Source organism: Branchiostoma belcheri, unplaced genomic scaffold, assembly GCF_001625305.1.
Source record: "Branchiostoma belcheri isolate BF01 breed outbred unplaced genomic scaffold, Haploidv18h27 scaffold113, whole genome shotgun sequence".
Classification (NCBI taxonomy): domain Eukaryota; kingdom Metazoa; phylum Chordata; class Leptocardii; order Amphioxiformes; family Branchiostomatidae; genus Branchiostoma; species Branchiostoma belcheri.
Genome location: NW_017802525.1, coordinates 951,607 through 966,679, shown reverse-complemented (window position 1 = coordinate 966,679; position 15,073 = coordinate 951,607). Strand labels below are relative to the sequence as shown.

The 15,073-nt window shown below is 43.6% G+C and overlaps 1 protein-coding gene across 1 annotated transcript in view; it reads left to right on the top strand.

Moving 5' to 3' along the window:
* The window catches only part of LOC109462158 (von Willebrand factor D and EGF domain-containing protein-like), a 46,761-nt gene that overhangs the window by 22,910 nt on the left and 8,778 nt on the right, over positions 1–15,073 (top strand). The window contains exons 2-21 of the mRNA XM_019758649.1: positions 1,889–2,061; positions 2,520–2,672; positions 3,087–3,162; positions 4,832–4,891; positions 5,361–5,596; positions 6,134–6,223; positions 6,470–6,599; positions 7,021–7,232; positions 7,636–7,709; positions 7,832–7,895; positions 8,270–8,479; positions 8,908–9,122; positions 9,495–9,638; positions 10,033–10,840; positions 11,725–11,917; positions 12,406–12,542; positions 13,077–13,223; positions 13,517–13,621; positions 14,005–14,119; positions 14,582–14,829. Of these exons, the coding sequence (XP_019614208.1) occupies positions 1,889–2,061; positions 2,520–2,672; positions 3,087–3,162; positions 4,832–4,891; positions 5,361–5,596; positions 6,134–6,223; positions 6,470–6,599; positions 7,021–7,232; positions 7,636–7,709; positions 7,832–7,895; positions 8,270–8,479; positions 8,908–9,122; positions 9,495–9,638; positions 10,033–10,840; positions 11,725–11,917; positions 12,406–12,542; positions 13,077–13,223; positions 13,517–13,621; positions 14,005–14,119; positions 14,582–14,829 (3,590 nt within the window). The remainder of the gene's footprint in view (positions 1–1,888; positions 2,062–2,519; positions 2,673–3,086; positions 3,163–4,831; positions 4,892–5,360; positions 5,597–6,133; positions 6,224–6,469; positions 6,600–7,020; positions 7,233–7,635; positions 7,710–7,831; positions 7,896–8,269; positions 8,480–8,907; positions 9,123–9,494; positions 9,639–10,032; positions 10,841–11,724; positions 11,918–12,405; positions 12,543–13,076; positions 13,224–13,516; positions 13,622–14,004; positions 14,120–14,581; positions 14,830–15,073) is intronic.

Sequence of the window (15,073 nt, the reverse complement as noted above, 5' to 3'; positions counted from 1 at the left end):
TATTTCAGCTGGGTGACAGCGAGTCGTGAGTTTGGAGTTATGTAATCTTAAGAATAAACATCAACCGCCAGCCAAGGTCACAAGAACATCTTAAGAGATCCCCATGTCTAAACAAGACAAGAGTGTCCGCGTATCCGGATCCAAGAACGTATATTTTCCCCAGGTACGGTTCTGGATACACGTGGACTATGTAAGGCCGTGCCTGAGCATGGTTCTTGATAAAGCACGGTTCTAGATACAACAGGCCGCTGCAGGTGTTCGGGTTGAGAGGTGTTCACCTCCAATTTATACCTGAATGGGTTTAATAGGGTAAGGATCAGGAATGGTTCTAGACAGGCACGGTTCTGGGTACGCGTGGACTATCTAAGGCTGTGCCTGAGCTTGGTTCTGGCTAAAGCACGGCTGTAGATACAACAGACCGCTGCAGGTGTTCGGGTTGAGCGGTGTTTCCCTCCGCAGGCCGTTCCGGCCACTCCGCGCCGCCAGTCTGCGGCTGGACCGGCTTCTGTTCTCCTGCAGCCGGCAGAACTCTGCAAACAGCGCCGGCTTCCTGTCTGTACTCTACAGGGACGGTTCGGGATTTGTTTTAACGGAGTGACAGGGAAAGGGATGGACCGTTATATTGACAGATAGGAGATTGCAGGTCTTGCAGGTGTGTGGGTATATACGAAAGGCGTCTATGGTATAGACTATGTCATTTAATTCAACTGTACACAACTGTACTCTACAATACGACATGTGGGAAGATGTGGATATATGGAACGAGCCATTTTCTTCTAACATGTGTGTTTAGTGAAAACCAGAATAGAATCATGTTAGGCAGTCACTGCATAAAACACTTGGTTGTGTAAAGAGAGTGTCTTTCTTTAGTTTGAACCATATGTTAAATCACGTAATGATGAGAGATTGCCGTCTGCTGTTTTAGACTGTCTGTTTGTCAACACCCGGTCTTACATAATCTGACGGTCCCTTTCAGCGGCGCTGCTGTCTACCCTCCCCCGTCCCTGCCCGATCCTCAACCCAAACAAACGAACAGACTTCAGTACGTCTCTGTTGACCCTTGGGGACATCTCAGACTCTGTGATCCTGTCTTGTTTAGACATGGGGATCTCTTAAGATGTTCTTGTGACCTTGCCTGGGGGTTGAGGTTTATTTTCAGGATTACATAAACTCCGAACTCACGTCTCGCAGTCACCCAGCTGAAATAAGCTCTAGATCTCCAGCTTTCACACTGTTAACTACAAGACCAAATAAACACAGTGTTTAACAGTTAAAGGAAGTGCTAATGATGTACGTACACGCCCTGTATCCGTATCTGTTTTCATCAGCCATTATTGATAACAATTCTGTCCTCTACTACTAGTACTAGTAATATTACACCGGATCCATTGCTGATCTGTGCGCCCCTAGCGGCCACAGTTGGCACGACAACCTGTACCGGAACATATGATGTGACACTTGCCTAGCTGTACTGGAACTAAAATCACAGATATAATGATAAATCATCACTTGTCATATTTTTTCAGTGTTTTCTATTTGCGCGCCAAGTGTTTTCTGGTGTTTTCAAATTGCCACCAAACACTCTACTTCTTGATGGTCTCCGCCAAGTCTTTTTGTGGCAATTTTACGTCGTTATGGCTATTTTCTTGTCAAAAATCAGTGTGAATTATCACATATAGGAAGATACCTTAACCACACACCTTTCTCGTGTTTCTGCTGCAGAGCTCCCTAGTGCGCCCCTAGCGGTCATACGGTGCTTGACAACCCAGTTTTGATCTCGGAAAAATTGTAGAAGAGTAAAACGAGAAACAGTCACCATAAAAGTGAAACAGTAGCACTATCCAGCAAGACATTTTGATCAAACATTTTTCTCGTGTTTCTCCCGCAGAGTTCCCCGAGTGCGCCCCTAGCGGCCATGTGGTGCTTGACAACCCTTACCGGAGCGTGGCGGTGGCTGATGTACCCGCAGCGCGGAGGATCTGTGACCGGGACCTGCAGCCGGGCTGGTACAGGCTCCAGCTGCACGGCAAGGACGCACAGATTCCTACATCATGCGTGCAGGTCCGTATTGTTGCACCAATCTGGATCTAGGAAAGATTGTAGTGTATATAGAGGAGTAAAACGAGAAACAACTGCCATAAAACTAAAACTGCTGCCTTGGTTGCCATCCTCCGTGCGACATTAGGGAGCCGGCGGAAACTACGGAGGATGGCACCTAGGCTACAAAACAGCAGCAATCCTAGCAAACTTGTCTACATGAATGGTTGCTGGGAAACACATCAAAGTAGTCTTTTTCAACATTTTTACATGATACAAAAATAAATACATGTTATTTGGTAGATTGCAAACTTTAAGGTTTTTATACCTTTTATGCTGTTTTCTCCTTTTTTTAAATACTTTTTGGTATTTCTTTTATTAAAGGAGGGACTACGACGTTAGAATTTGCGCGGAAATACTAAGATAAATATTTATTGTTTTTGTTTCTGACAGTCTGAATCAGTGACCCTCTGTTCCCCCAGATGAACCACTGCGGGACCCAGGCGCCCATCTGGCTGTCCCTGGGGGACGGGAGCCTCCCCACCCCAGGGGAGACCGGGGCCTTTACCGGCTGCGTGGTGTGGGGCTTCCCGGGGCAGACCCCCGACTGCTGCCTGCTCCGCATGCCCGTCAAGGTTACAGATAGCAACGCTTAACATATATTGAAAGTCTATTGCAAATACATGCCCGAGGGCTAAGTGCAGTTACAAACAACATAGAAAGAAAATACACTGTGGCATGTGAGACTATATCTAACATTATACTATATTCTACAACGTTCATGGTACTAGATTTACTGGGTTTGACTTCTTTTTAGGCAATGGAAGACGAATTTACCCACTTCTTCTATAATATGTGGGTTCTTTGATTTTAGTAGTAAAACGTACTTAACGTACATCATGTCATGCGCCGTTTACGTTCATATTCCTGTATGTAGTAATACTATACAGAATAGACTTACTGTATTGATCACATTATCATTGTTGCCATACATTGCACCATGTACAATTGTCGATTAATAAAGTTCATTCATTCATCCATCCATCCAGGTCCGCAACTGCGGGGACTTCTTTGTGTACCATTTACAACCCGCGCAGGGATGTATGATGGCGTACTGCGCCGTGGGTATGTATCCATCCGCGATGTATTCAATGTGTTTCATACATGTAGGTTCAGATTCAGCCCTATCGATATTGATATGTTCATTGAAATTTAAACATGAATTGTGCCAACATTAACATCGACAGCAATACGTAAAATACACAGAGCAGATAAAACTACAAAATTTAAACGGCGATTTAGGTTAAAAAGCTTTGCACGGACGATAGATGTTATATTCTATGTGTTGATGTAAGTAAAATTATTAATACATAATGAAGGACGTTATATCACTCCTTGGTTTAATTCAGTACACTTTGATAATCAGAGTTAAAATAAACTGCACCAGAAACTAGACAGAACTTAGTTAGAGAGAGAAAGTCTCCCCCAAGGCAGAATCGTCCTCTATTGCACTGATGAGGACTCCGCACGCGAAAGGCCGATTTGAGGCGTCTCCAGGGAAAGCTATGATGTAGTTTAGTACCTACTGTGACGACCATTGACACTGTCTGACTCCATCCACGGTTTTCTTAACTCCGTGATTCTGTTTCAAAGAAAGCTGCTGGCACCACGCCACGTGTAGTGACACGTTCACTTACCTCACATGGATGACGATGATCTACCTAGTACTAAAGTACATGTGCTTTAAGATTTACGCATTATGTTTTTAGTTATTACGCCAGTTGCCTGAATCTACTTCCTTCAAGCTATTCATATCGTAATTCTTATTTGATATTCGTAACAGAATCATATTTAGTGGGAGGAGTAGGGTCAGCAGTGGTTCTGTACTTATTAGTGAACATCGCTTGTTTGCCAACTTTGTTCACCTTCAGTTTGTCTGTGGCTGCCGCGAATCTGCTGACAATTACGGTGTTGAATCTTCTGCCAACTTTACTTTTCCAAATTTGCTACAAAAGCGGCTCATGTTTAGAAGAGGTCGTACGCTTTAAACCAGAGGCCTCAAACAAATCCACAGTAGCTCAAAGGCTTGGCATATGATCAAGAAAGTAAAAAATTTTGGGTATAGGGTACAAGCAGGAAGAAAAGATTTTAAAAATAGCATTTTGTGAGTGCATAAGCTTTTCAGTTTGTCAAAAGTTCTTATCTTGAAAGTATTTTGTGTTGGAAATAACAGTTTAAACTTACGGCATAGCTCCAAAGTTCCAAATTAGTTTTGAACCAGTGTTACAACAGACAAAAGACGTACAGACAAAAGTAGAAGTTGACAAATGAGAAAGAAACGGAGTTTAACAGCTTCCAGCCGCTCCACTGCCCCACAACACGGACACGTGTGTACTTACTGGCTGCCACCCAAACTCCGGGTCCCAATGTTATCCAGCTATTGTTGGCAACCTTCCCTCTGCATTATGTTGAGTTGACACTATATGTATTATCTGGTTAAGTTGACACTAAAGGTCATGACCCTACTAGAGGTCACTTTGTGGGGCGTCGCCATGATAGTTCCTCCATTAGATGTCAATATAAAGGATTTGTCTCCGGATTGCGTCTTCCTGTAGTCTTGAGTGGTCGAGTACGCACCATATAAATGGCGCTGGTTCAATGGGTCGGGGGTTCAAAGCCCAGCCTACCACCGAGGTCCCGAACTCAGATCACTCAGAAGAGACGTTTTCAGTCGTCTGTTGTTTCTTGTTTCTATTATAATGAGGTTGTTGAAACTATGTGCTGTTCCCCACAGGTGAGCGAGCCAAGTGCCGGCCCGGGATGTACTCAGCAGACGGGTACGAGCCCTGTAGAAGTAAGTCGTGCAGGGGCGCCCTCTAACGGGTAGTCTATGCAGTGCACAAAGTCATACTCTATAGCTACCAATACCTGGTATAGTGTTTTACACCATGGATGCATGAGCAGAGATTTTACACAGAACTTCAACATTCATTCAAACAAAGGATGCTATTGCACTTTATGCTGCCATTTCAGTTTTCTAAAAACACCTGAAGCTCTATTTTTGTGCAAGTTTAACATTATTGCAGAATTTCAAGATTAGTAGTTACAGTGTAGTGTTTCAGCTAGCCTATAGTATACCACCCTCTCCTAGCTTCCTAACTCTTTGGCAGCGGGTATGGGAGCAAATATACAATGGCAAAATGGTATACAAATAGGATGACACACAGGCTAGTACAAAATGTATGCGTTTCATTTTCTGTAATATAATCCTGACCTGCATTTGATGTATTCTATATGACCAGTGTATTTTGTTGTTACCTTAGAACCACATCCCTCCATCACAACCACGCCCTTCATCCGGCCGGCCGTGATTGGTCGAACCGTGTACCTGAACTGCTCCCACCAATCAGAGGCCTCTGCTGAGTCAGGTGACGTGGAGTACGAGGTCACGTGGTTCCGAGCGAGGTATAACGGCGAGCGGGCGGAGATCACCATGGCGAAAACACGGCAGCCCTTCTCTCTGCTGCGGAGGGGGGCGCAGTGGAGGGTCGGGGAGACGGTAAGGAGGTTTTGTGCTGTTTTTTTCAAGAGTAACCAGAAATGACGAGCAAACTGTAGAACATTAGAGACATATCTACATTTAAGTGGCGATAGACTGTTAGAAATCTAATGAAAAGGGCTAAAAAGGGAGAAAAAATAACTTGGAGGTTTTGATTTCCTAAGGGTGTGTGGAAACCAGAGATGACGACGAGGGCAGAATGAAGGACAATAAAGACATACCCACAGCACAGCTGATGAGTATATTTTAGTTACAGGCCGCAGTTGATGAACAGAAACAAGACAGTTAGATATCTAATCAAGAAGTCTAAACAGGAATTCAAAACAACGTGGTAAGGAATGAGAAATAAACAAAAGATAAATAAAATATGGAAAGACTTATATGCTTGCTGAACTAATAACAGCCATGATAGAAAAATATACAGTTCAACATACAGGTGAGCATAATTCATATCCAAACATTGTAAGTACCTAAGGCTCTATATGATTAAGTCGGCAAGTTGTTGATGCGGACATATTTTTTTCCATTTCGTCACAGATTCTGTGTAAGGTGCAGGCATACTACATTGACACCCCAGAGCTCAGAGAGGCCGGAAAGGAGAGCAAGCCTTTCTTTGCTGGCATGAAGGTACCCAGAAAGTAGAGACTTCCTAGCCCCTTCATGCAGGTTTTTCGTATTTGGATTTGCATAACAAATTTTCTCACAGAGATGGTAAGTTTGTTTTCATACCTATTTTTAGTACAGACAGAAATTCTCACACTGACTGACCTGACAGACACTTGGCTACAGAAGGGGGTCGAATAGGCCTGGTAGTCTGTAAACCTGAAATCCAGCAGTTTTCTGTATTTGTACTGGTTCCTTTTATCCCACCAGATCTACCCACTGCAGTCAGTGATACAGGAAAATGGCAAAGTGCACGATCTAACCTTTGAACTCACGGTTCCCGTCGTGTGCCAGTCCGACATTTGCAGACTGAAGATTCCACTCAACGTCAGAGACAAGGGTAAGTTGACCTGGTCAGGCGTTCTGTTGGAAAACTCTCCTACAGCATTCCTTTACTCAGTTGTATACAGTATGCATGTTCCCTACGATCATATCTTAGTAAGACTGCCTTGTTTTTCAATTTCAGTACAGCAATCATCATTTAAGGATTTGAAAGCCATCTTCAACTTTCAATGGCACATTCTTGGTAGCCCTACATTTCATGATTTGTTGAATAGTGTATTCTGCTAAAAGCTTTAAAATTATTTCACTTTTGTAAAGAGAATGATTTTAAGGATATCTGAGTTAGGACCAGACCTGGACATTGGGATATTTGATGTTGTAATTGTCTGACAAATTTCCAATTTCCGATGCTTTCCCAACTCAAGTGATCTGATGTATCCCTTCCCCCCCCACACACACACGCACACACACATACACAGATGGAGCGTTACCACCCGACATCGCTCTATCGGAGTGTACAGTAGATATCCCGTCCCAGCCCTGCACTGCTGAACACTGTGGGAAGCAGGTCGTGCACATGTCCGCCGTCACAGACTTCGTGGCCAACGGGAAACGGAAGAGCGTCATCCTGACCCAGGAAGTGAAAAGTGAAGACCAGAACTGGCTCATGTATGACCCGGAAGATATTGAGGTATGGGGTTATGATAACGACAGATTTGATTTGATTTATTGAAATTGTAACAATACAATACACCTGGGACAAAGACACAGCTGTTGCTGGTGCTGTGTCTCCACATAGAAACAAATACTGGACAGACAACTCATTTTCACTTGAGTTAAGTGAGGAAAGCCATGTTAAGTGCCTTTCCCAAGGGCACAAGATCGGTGGCAATTGTCAGGACTCGAACCCGGGACCTCTTGGTCGAGCACTCTGCCATTACGCCACACGACCCCACCTCATCTCCATTATATAACCAAGGACTTTGATTCGATAATACCCAAAACTGTGATTGTTATTGAAAATGTTATCAAGTTGTACTTAGTCAACCTTAAGAAGACATCTTTGACCTTCCTGTGACCTTGTGTTCCTTAAGGTAGTTGTGGAAGACGTCCCCACGGCGCGCTGCTACTCCTTCACAGACCCACACGTCATCACCATGGACGGCACGTATGTCATCATCATGTGATTCTTTTCCCAACCACAAGTTTACAATTTACCCTTTTTACTTTTAGCCATGTATCTTTTATTAGAAACATTTCAGAATGTTTCAAAGACTTTATTCCTTACAGAATGTACGACTCCTACAAAGCTGGTACCTTCATCATGTACAAAAGTACTTCAAGAGACTTCGAGGTCAGTCTTCGTTTCTCAATTCTCTTCTTAATCTAAGATCTAACACGATTAAAATACAAATCGGCCTGGGCATGTAGTACAAACAATATGGGTGCGACTAAAGCAGTTCACCACTGGCGGACGCTTTACTCAACCTTATGTGGTATCAAGGTTTTAAGATGTGATGACAACTTGATATCCCTGTTGTTAGTTTGAATGTGCGTTCTGGTGACATGACAGGTGCACGGGCGTGCATGGAACTGCCACTGCGGCTTGGTGGAATTGAGATCACAATACAAAATCACTTTTGCCTACACTTTAAGGTGTAATTGCAAGCTTTACTTATAACGATAGCTGCTCTAATAATCTGAATCTGGGTGTTGCTGGCCACACAGGTGCACGGTCGAGCGTGGAACTGCGGCAGCCCGTTCCGCCCGGTCGCCTGCCACTGCGGCTTTGTGGCACGGGAGAACGCTGACGTCGTCTCCGTGGACATGTGTGATGGGAACCCCGGCGAGACCACCGCGCAGGTCAAGGTCAAGAGCGACCTCCCGCTTGCGCCTGGCGTGGAGATCACTGAGATGTATGATGGGAAGAGAGTCGTGGTAAGGATATTGTTTTCTAGAATTCTGTCAAGTATTTACAGACACAGTCCTATGACGTAAAAGACAGATTGTCATCAAAAATACCAATTGTAAGGCAACAACAGGCCTTGGTATCATAGAATATGCATGAAGCGTATTCAAAATGCTTCTTTTGTACAGACATTTTAACTTGAATATCTTTGTTACATGGCATCAATAATGCTGTCAACATTTCATGTACAATGTATTCATTGCCTTCTTCCTTAGATTCTAGCACCCAATTGACCTGTGTAGGTTCATCAACACAGCAAGTCTTAACATAGTAATATATAATTTTTTTTATTCTCTGTTATACTAGTACACTATGATCCTGGCACACTAAGATTCTGCACAATATCTCAGTAAGAGATATTAAAACGTGTGTTTCATTTTTGATATGTTCTCCCCAGGTATTCTTCCCATCTGGTGCGTTTGTGCGAGCGGACATCGCGGGGTGGGGCATGTCGCTCACTCTGCAGGCGCCCGGCCGGGACTACAACAGCACCCGCGGGCTTTGCGGAACATTCGACGGCAACGGCAGGAACGACTTCCACGACAGGCAGGGCCGGCTGATGGCCGTGTCGCAAAACTTTGGACAGGTCATCGAGTTTGTGGAGCAATGGAGGTACGTATACGTTTTGTTGATAAGAGTTGATAAAAGCAACAGAGTTCCTTCTGAAGTATTTAATGCACACTTCAACTTTGATTTGCCTTTTTGCTTGTAAAGTATTATATATAAGTTCCTGGACAAAATGGCACAAAATGGCACCAGTCTTTGACTTTGACCAGTCACTGAGGCTTTGGGAATTCTGACATTTCTTTTTAGTCAGATAATGTATAGAATTTAACAAATCTTTTTAATCATATAGAGGGAAATGCTTTTACTAAAAACCCTGTATAAATGTTTTGCTTATAACATGCAAAATGGCTCAAAGTAAAAGTAAATAGTATCCAATAGTGAAAGTTTGTTCCATTTCCTTTTCCGATTCCCCCTCAGAATCCCAGTAGGGATGAGTATGTTTGACAAGCTGCCTGAACCCCGTGACTACCCGCCTCCCCAGCCGTTCTGCGCCTGCGCGGCAACGACAGATGACACGTCCCAGCCAGACGGCTTCGGAGACATCCTCAGTCTCATCAACAGGCTAGTTTCAGCACCTAGTTTGTATGGTGTCTGGTGGATTTGCGTGATACAGATTTAAAATTCCAAAAATGCAGTTACGTATACTCAAGCAACTGGATATGATTTTCCAAAAGCATATCCAGTTGCTTGAGTAACTGCTTTTTTGGCGTATCGTATTACCTGGATGTCTAACCTTCATCGACAGATTTAAAACTGTTTAGCTGGTGTAATTTTGAATTTGTATTTGTATATTTATGTATTGTTATCTGATGTCCCGTATCATGTAGCTGTGTATATATGCAACATACTATGTAAACGTACTTGTTATCCTTTATGTTGACTTATGTTTATCAGCCTTTGTTGCCTTTAAGTCTGTGTAATGTGTTCTTTGCATTTTAAACAAATACATCAACAGGCTGCCTGATGCCGCGGGGTCAAAGTGCAACCCTGTCATCCAGACTTGCCCAGAGGAGAAATGCGACCGGCGTGACCACGTCCGTAAGGCCACCGTCATCAATTCTCCCAACCTCACAGCCAACTACAGCAACAAGATCTCACCTAGGAACCCCGCATCACCTAGGGAGAGAACAGATTTTGATCAGTATGCCCTCCTAGGAGGTGAACATACACTTAACGAGCGACCTCATTCTGGCCAAAGTGACGCGACAAAAAATCACACAGATGGACCACATAGACCTAAAAACCCTGACAGAGACTTTCTGTCTGTCTTAAAAGAGGAAGCCTTGCTTGTACCAGAGGAAGATGAGGAGAAAAATCCAGCTCTGAACGAACATGGCATCCCCATACCCAGCATTCTCCGTGACTTCAGAAGGCGGCATCGTCATAGCGGACATGCACGAGTGGGAAACACAAACCCACTTCAGTCCCAGTCAACAAGAAGACGTCAGAAACGCCAGGATATCGACGAGTTCTTTCCTTTTGAAGGAAACGAGATTGATTTCGAATCCGGGTCGTACTTCTTTCCCGGAGATTTCATCCTTACCGACCTTTCTCCTGTCATTCCAAGATGGCCGACGCAGAGCGGGAAAACCGATGGTGAAGTTCGAAATATTTGCACGTCGAACCTTCTCAATGCGACCTTGGGGGAGATTTGTGGAGACGTCCTTGGCAACAAGGTCGACAACATCGTGGACATCTGCATGAAGGACGTTCTGCTGACTGACGACCCTGCCTGGGCGCGTGATGTGCTCCCGCTGCTGGAGGTACAAACTGAACAATTTAAAAACAATGCGATACTGTATATTATAAGATTACTAGAGAATTCTTTCAGCAGTGACATTAGTTTTGAAGGGTAAGAGTACTAACCTCCAAATTTTCGATGTCTATCAGTCCAGCTTCTTCACGGAGTGGCCTAGTCTTGCGTGAGCAAGTCTCGGGCGTAGTCTTGTGCTCTCACTCTGTGAACAAGATGGACTGATAGTCATAGAAAATTTGGAGGTTAGTACCCTTCAAAACTGGTCACTACTGAAAGAATTCTCTAGTAACTGTAGCTATACATGACAAATGAATCTCTTCAACAATGCATATTGCAAGATTACTGAATGAGGACTGAGATTGCAGTGACTGTCATATCTTACTGTTCGAAGACTCTTTTATTCATTCTGTGGCTGTACCAAATGATGGAAATGATTTTAATGCTTGGTAACTTTATCTATCAATCAATTGTGTGAATGTCAGAGCAATTCAGGACCCAATTCCCAGGCACCTGCTATTCTGTACAACAAGTGACAAATAAACCATTGTTATTATAGAGAGTAAAGAGACTCTTTTTACACAACCAAGTCTTTTATTCAGCCGACGTTTCGGTGACCGTCTGTCACCTTCCTCAGGGCAGTTCTGACTGGTTCACATTGCAGCACAGGCGTCGCTGCTACATGTATTTGTAAATATTGTACATTTGGGAATGCATCTATAGCAGAGACACCTGTGCTGCAATGCAATGTGAACCAGTCAGAACTGCCCTGAGGAAGGTGACAGACTGTCACCGAAACGTCGGCTAACTAAAAGACTTGGTTGTGTAAAAAGAGTCTCTTTATTCAGTGTCTTTCCAACCTGATGAAACTATTCACGGGCATTATCGTTACAGGCCCAGTGCGAGGAGGCAGCATTACGTGACATGTCGCTCTGGGAGAAAGACGAGAAGGGCGTTCTGGTTCCCAACAGGAAAATCAGCAGGTTCCTGAACTGCCCGAACTCCTGCAGCGGCCACGGGGCCTGCACAGATGATGGCTGCGTGTGTGATGCAGGGTTCACGTCTTATGACTGCAGTGTTTCGCAAAGTAAGAACAGTTTTCTTTGTTTTAGACTTGTCCTTGGTGCTGAAAATCTGCTGATTTTGCACTCTGAACTTCCTTGCCAGTTTCAGACCCATTTGATTTTGATCACAATCATTGCTAAAGCAGTCTTTCTTGTCTATTGACCAGAGTTTGTCTTTCTTCTATTTACAATGGAAAAAGATGGTTGAAATTAAAATGCCCATCATATCATGAATACAAAATATGCTAATCTTATGATAATTAGGAAATACTACCAAACAGAACACATGAAGAACATAGAGAACACTATTACACTTACTTTCTTGCTTTGACATTTCATTTGTGCCTGGTCTGCAAAATTATACATTCACCACTGCTTTGTTGGAACTAGCAGCACTAGTATGTTAATGATAAGTGCATGCTGTTTCAGAAGTTTACCACCACCATGTTCAAACAAGCTGTAACAGTATTTTGTAAGTTCCATGTTATTGATTTTGTGTCTGCTGTTTCAGATGAGGCCCCCCAGGTGTTTGGTCTGGAGGATAACGGTCTGTGTGACATCCGCATGGACCTGTGTACGCGGGCCGGCGCGCTGGGGAGGGGCTTCCGCAACCAGCCGGGGATGGGCTGCCTCGTCACACCTGTAACGGTAGGGGGCGCTGTTTCACACAGAGTAGTTTGATCAGTACTGAGAACTACTGTGGCTGTGTTAAGATAAAAGTTGAGAGAGTTTTCATTCACAACTTTTCTGATATATTAAAATAAATTTGCTAGCCTGGGTGCTGGTAGAAACTACACAGGATGGCACATACCCAGGCTTGAAAAACATTTAGTACACTTTTTGCAGTTGCATTTGATAGATGGATTTCTTGTTTCATATCAGACTTATCATCGAAATTAACAATGTTCACTTGTAACATTGGTTGGGTTTCTTGATATGGGACCTGTCCCTGGTGCTGAAAGTTGTGCATTACAAACTACTCAGTCTCAGACCCACATGTCATTGATCATACATGTATTCAACTAAATCTGACTCTCTTGGCTGAACTGCCAAGTGTTGACTTTTTGCAAGTCAAAAGATGATGAATATATCTCCAAATATACTTGCACAAATCTACTGGGTAAATCCTTATAACAGCAACACATTGCCAGATGAATATATAAGTCTGTTTCCATCCTACAGTACTCTGAAGGCTCTTGGAGGTTGAGTGGAGCCGCCATCTTCACCACAGCAACCTACGTCAACTTCCGCTCCGTGTCCTGCGCTATCCCAGCATCCCCTGTCACCGTTTCCGGCGGACACAGTGAAACTTCAGGCTGGCAAATAAAGGTTTCAAACTGCTGTATATGTTTGGGATGTATTATTTGAACAGGTCTATCACTTCACTGTAGATAAAGCATCTACCAGGCTCAGAAGCATCTGGAAAGAAATTGAAATAGAGTAGAAATTGGCCAAGTGGACAGATAACATGCCAGGGGAGTCGGTATGCTAAAGGAGTACAGTTTGCCTTCTGTCTATTTGGCCAGTTTCTCTTTTCAGCCACTTCTAAAGCTAGCGTAGCTATGTGTTAGGTATGTAATGAAATATGATCATACTATTCTATGTGTGTTTGATTTATACAGGTATCCAATGATGGCACAACGTTCAGTGAGGCTGCCCTGTTTGTGACGTATGACTCTGTCTGCCAGGACTGTGACCAGTCTATTCCTGGGCTCTGTAGGATAAAGGTAAACTTTCAAGTTCAAGTTTTAGTCAGAAAAGGGGACTCTTACGGCATAAAACTGCACGGCATAAAACTGCATGTCCAAATAATCCTCATCAAAAAAGCCTTATCTGTATCTGTATATCTGGTATAGCCACTCTTTGGCATAACACACAGTCACAGAACAACTTGTGACACCTAAACTTTGAACATCTAACTCTAAACATTGCTTAAAGACATTTTTAGTGATGATGCCCCTACTAAACTGACAGCGAGTTCCACCCTGCCATAGTTCTAGGATAGAATGAGTTTTTGAAAGAGTTCACTATTGCACTTTCTTTTCCCCCTTTTCAGTTCACATCACTTTTGTTTGTATCAGAGTACTCACAAACTTACTCATTGTTTCAGAACAACACCTGTATCATCAACGGTCGTTGCTATGGCAGCAGGGAGCCCCGCCCCGGCAACAAGTGTGAGCAGTGCCTGCCACACAGGAGCACCGAGAACTGGTCTGTCAGGGAAGGTACCGACATCTTCTCAATTTACTATCATGAAGGTTCATCTGTGTTGGTAGTTACATGTTTAGAGTTAAAACTTTTGATCCAACACAAAACGTTCTCTCGCCTAGGTGTTGGATCTAAAGTTTTAGCTCTAAACATCTTCTCAATCTCTTCTCTTTGTTCCTTTATCCATCTTCCTTCTGCCTTACCCCATAACTAATGCTAAATAGAGAATTGTTAGTCAAACAGCTAATTCAGTGTGCTTAAGTTTAAGGCATTTGGCCAGTGAGAGAAAGTAGGGACATCCTGGTATGCATTTTTTCTCTATCTTGTTGTTTCTTCCTCTCCTAATTCAACCAAAGGGTTCAATATGATTACGATTACTAAAGGTATCTATTGCTCACCCACAAATTGCAGATTTCATATTTTGTGTCTTCCTCCTTTGCTGATCTCCTGTCTCTGTTGCTGTGCAATATTTCCCACAGGAAACCTGCCGCCAGTGTTACAGATCCCAGCAGAAGTTGCCTCTTTTGTTGGAGAAGACTTCGTGTACGAGCTAAAGGCCGTTGACCCCGAGGGTTCACAGATCCTGTTCTCACTTCTCACGAGAAATGAGGAGATCTCGCTCACCCCCGTCGGCCTGCTGATGCTGAAACCAGAGAGAGCGCTGAGACAACCGGTGGAGTTCACCATCACAGACGAGTGCAACTCTATCAGCAGATTTGAGATTACGGTGAGACACAGTAGGATACAGGAGATATCTTTACACAACCAAGATAGCTTTACCTTGCTGACATTTCGGTGTCTATCAGCTGCAGAAACTTTCCTCTGAGAACTTCTGAGGCGAGTTTTCGGGTGAGACAGTGTTCATTATGTTTTCCTTTGCAGTAGGAAGACGAAAACAGATTGTTTTTGCTCTGTTTCTTCAAATTCTTCTCCAAGCAAAGAAGATCAATGACCAGGGCCAGACGTCTGTC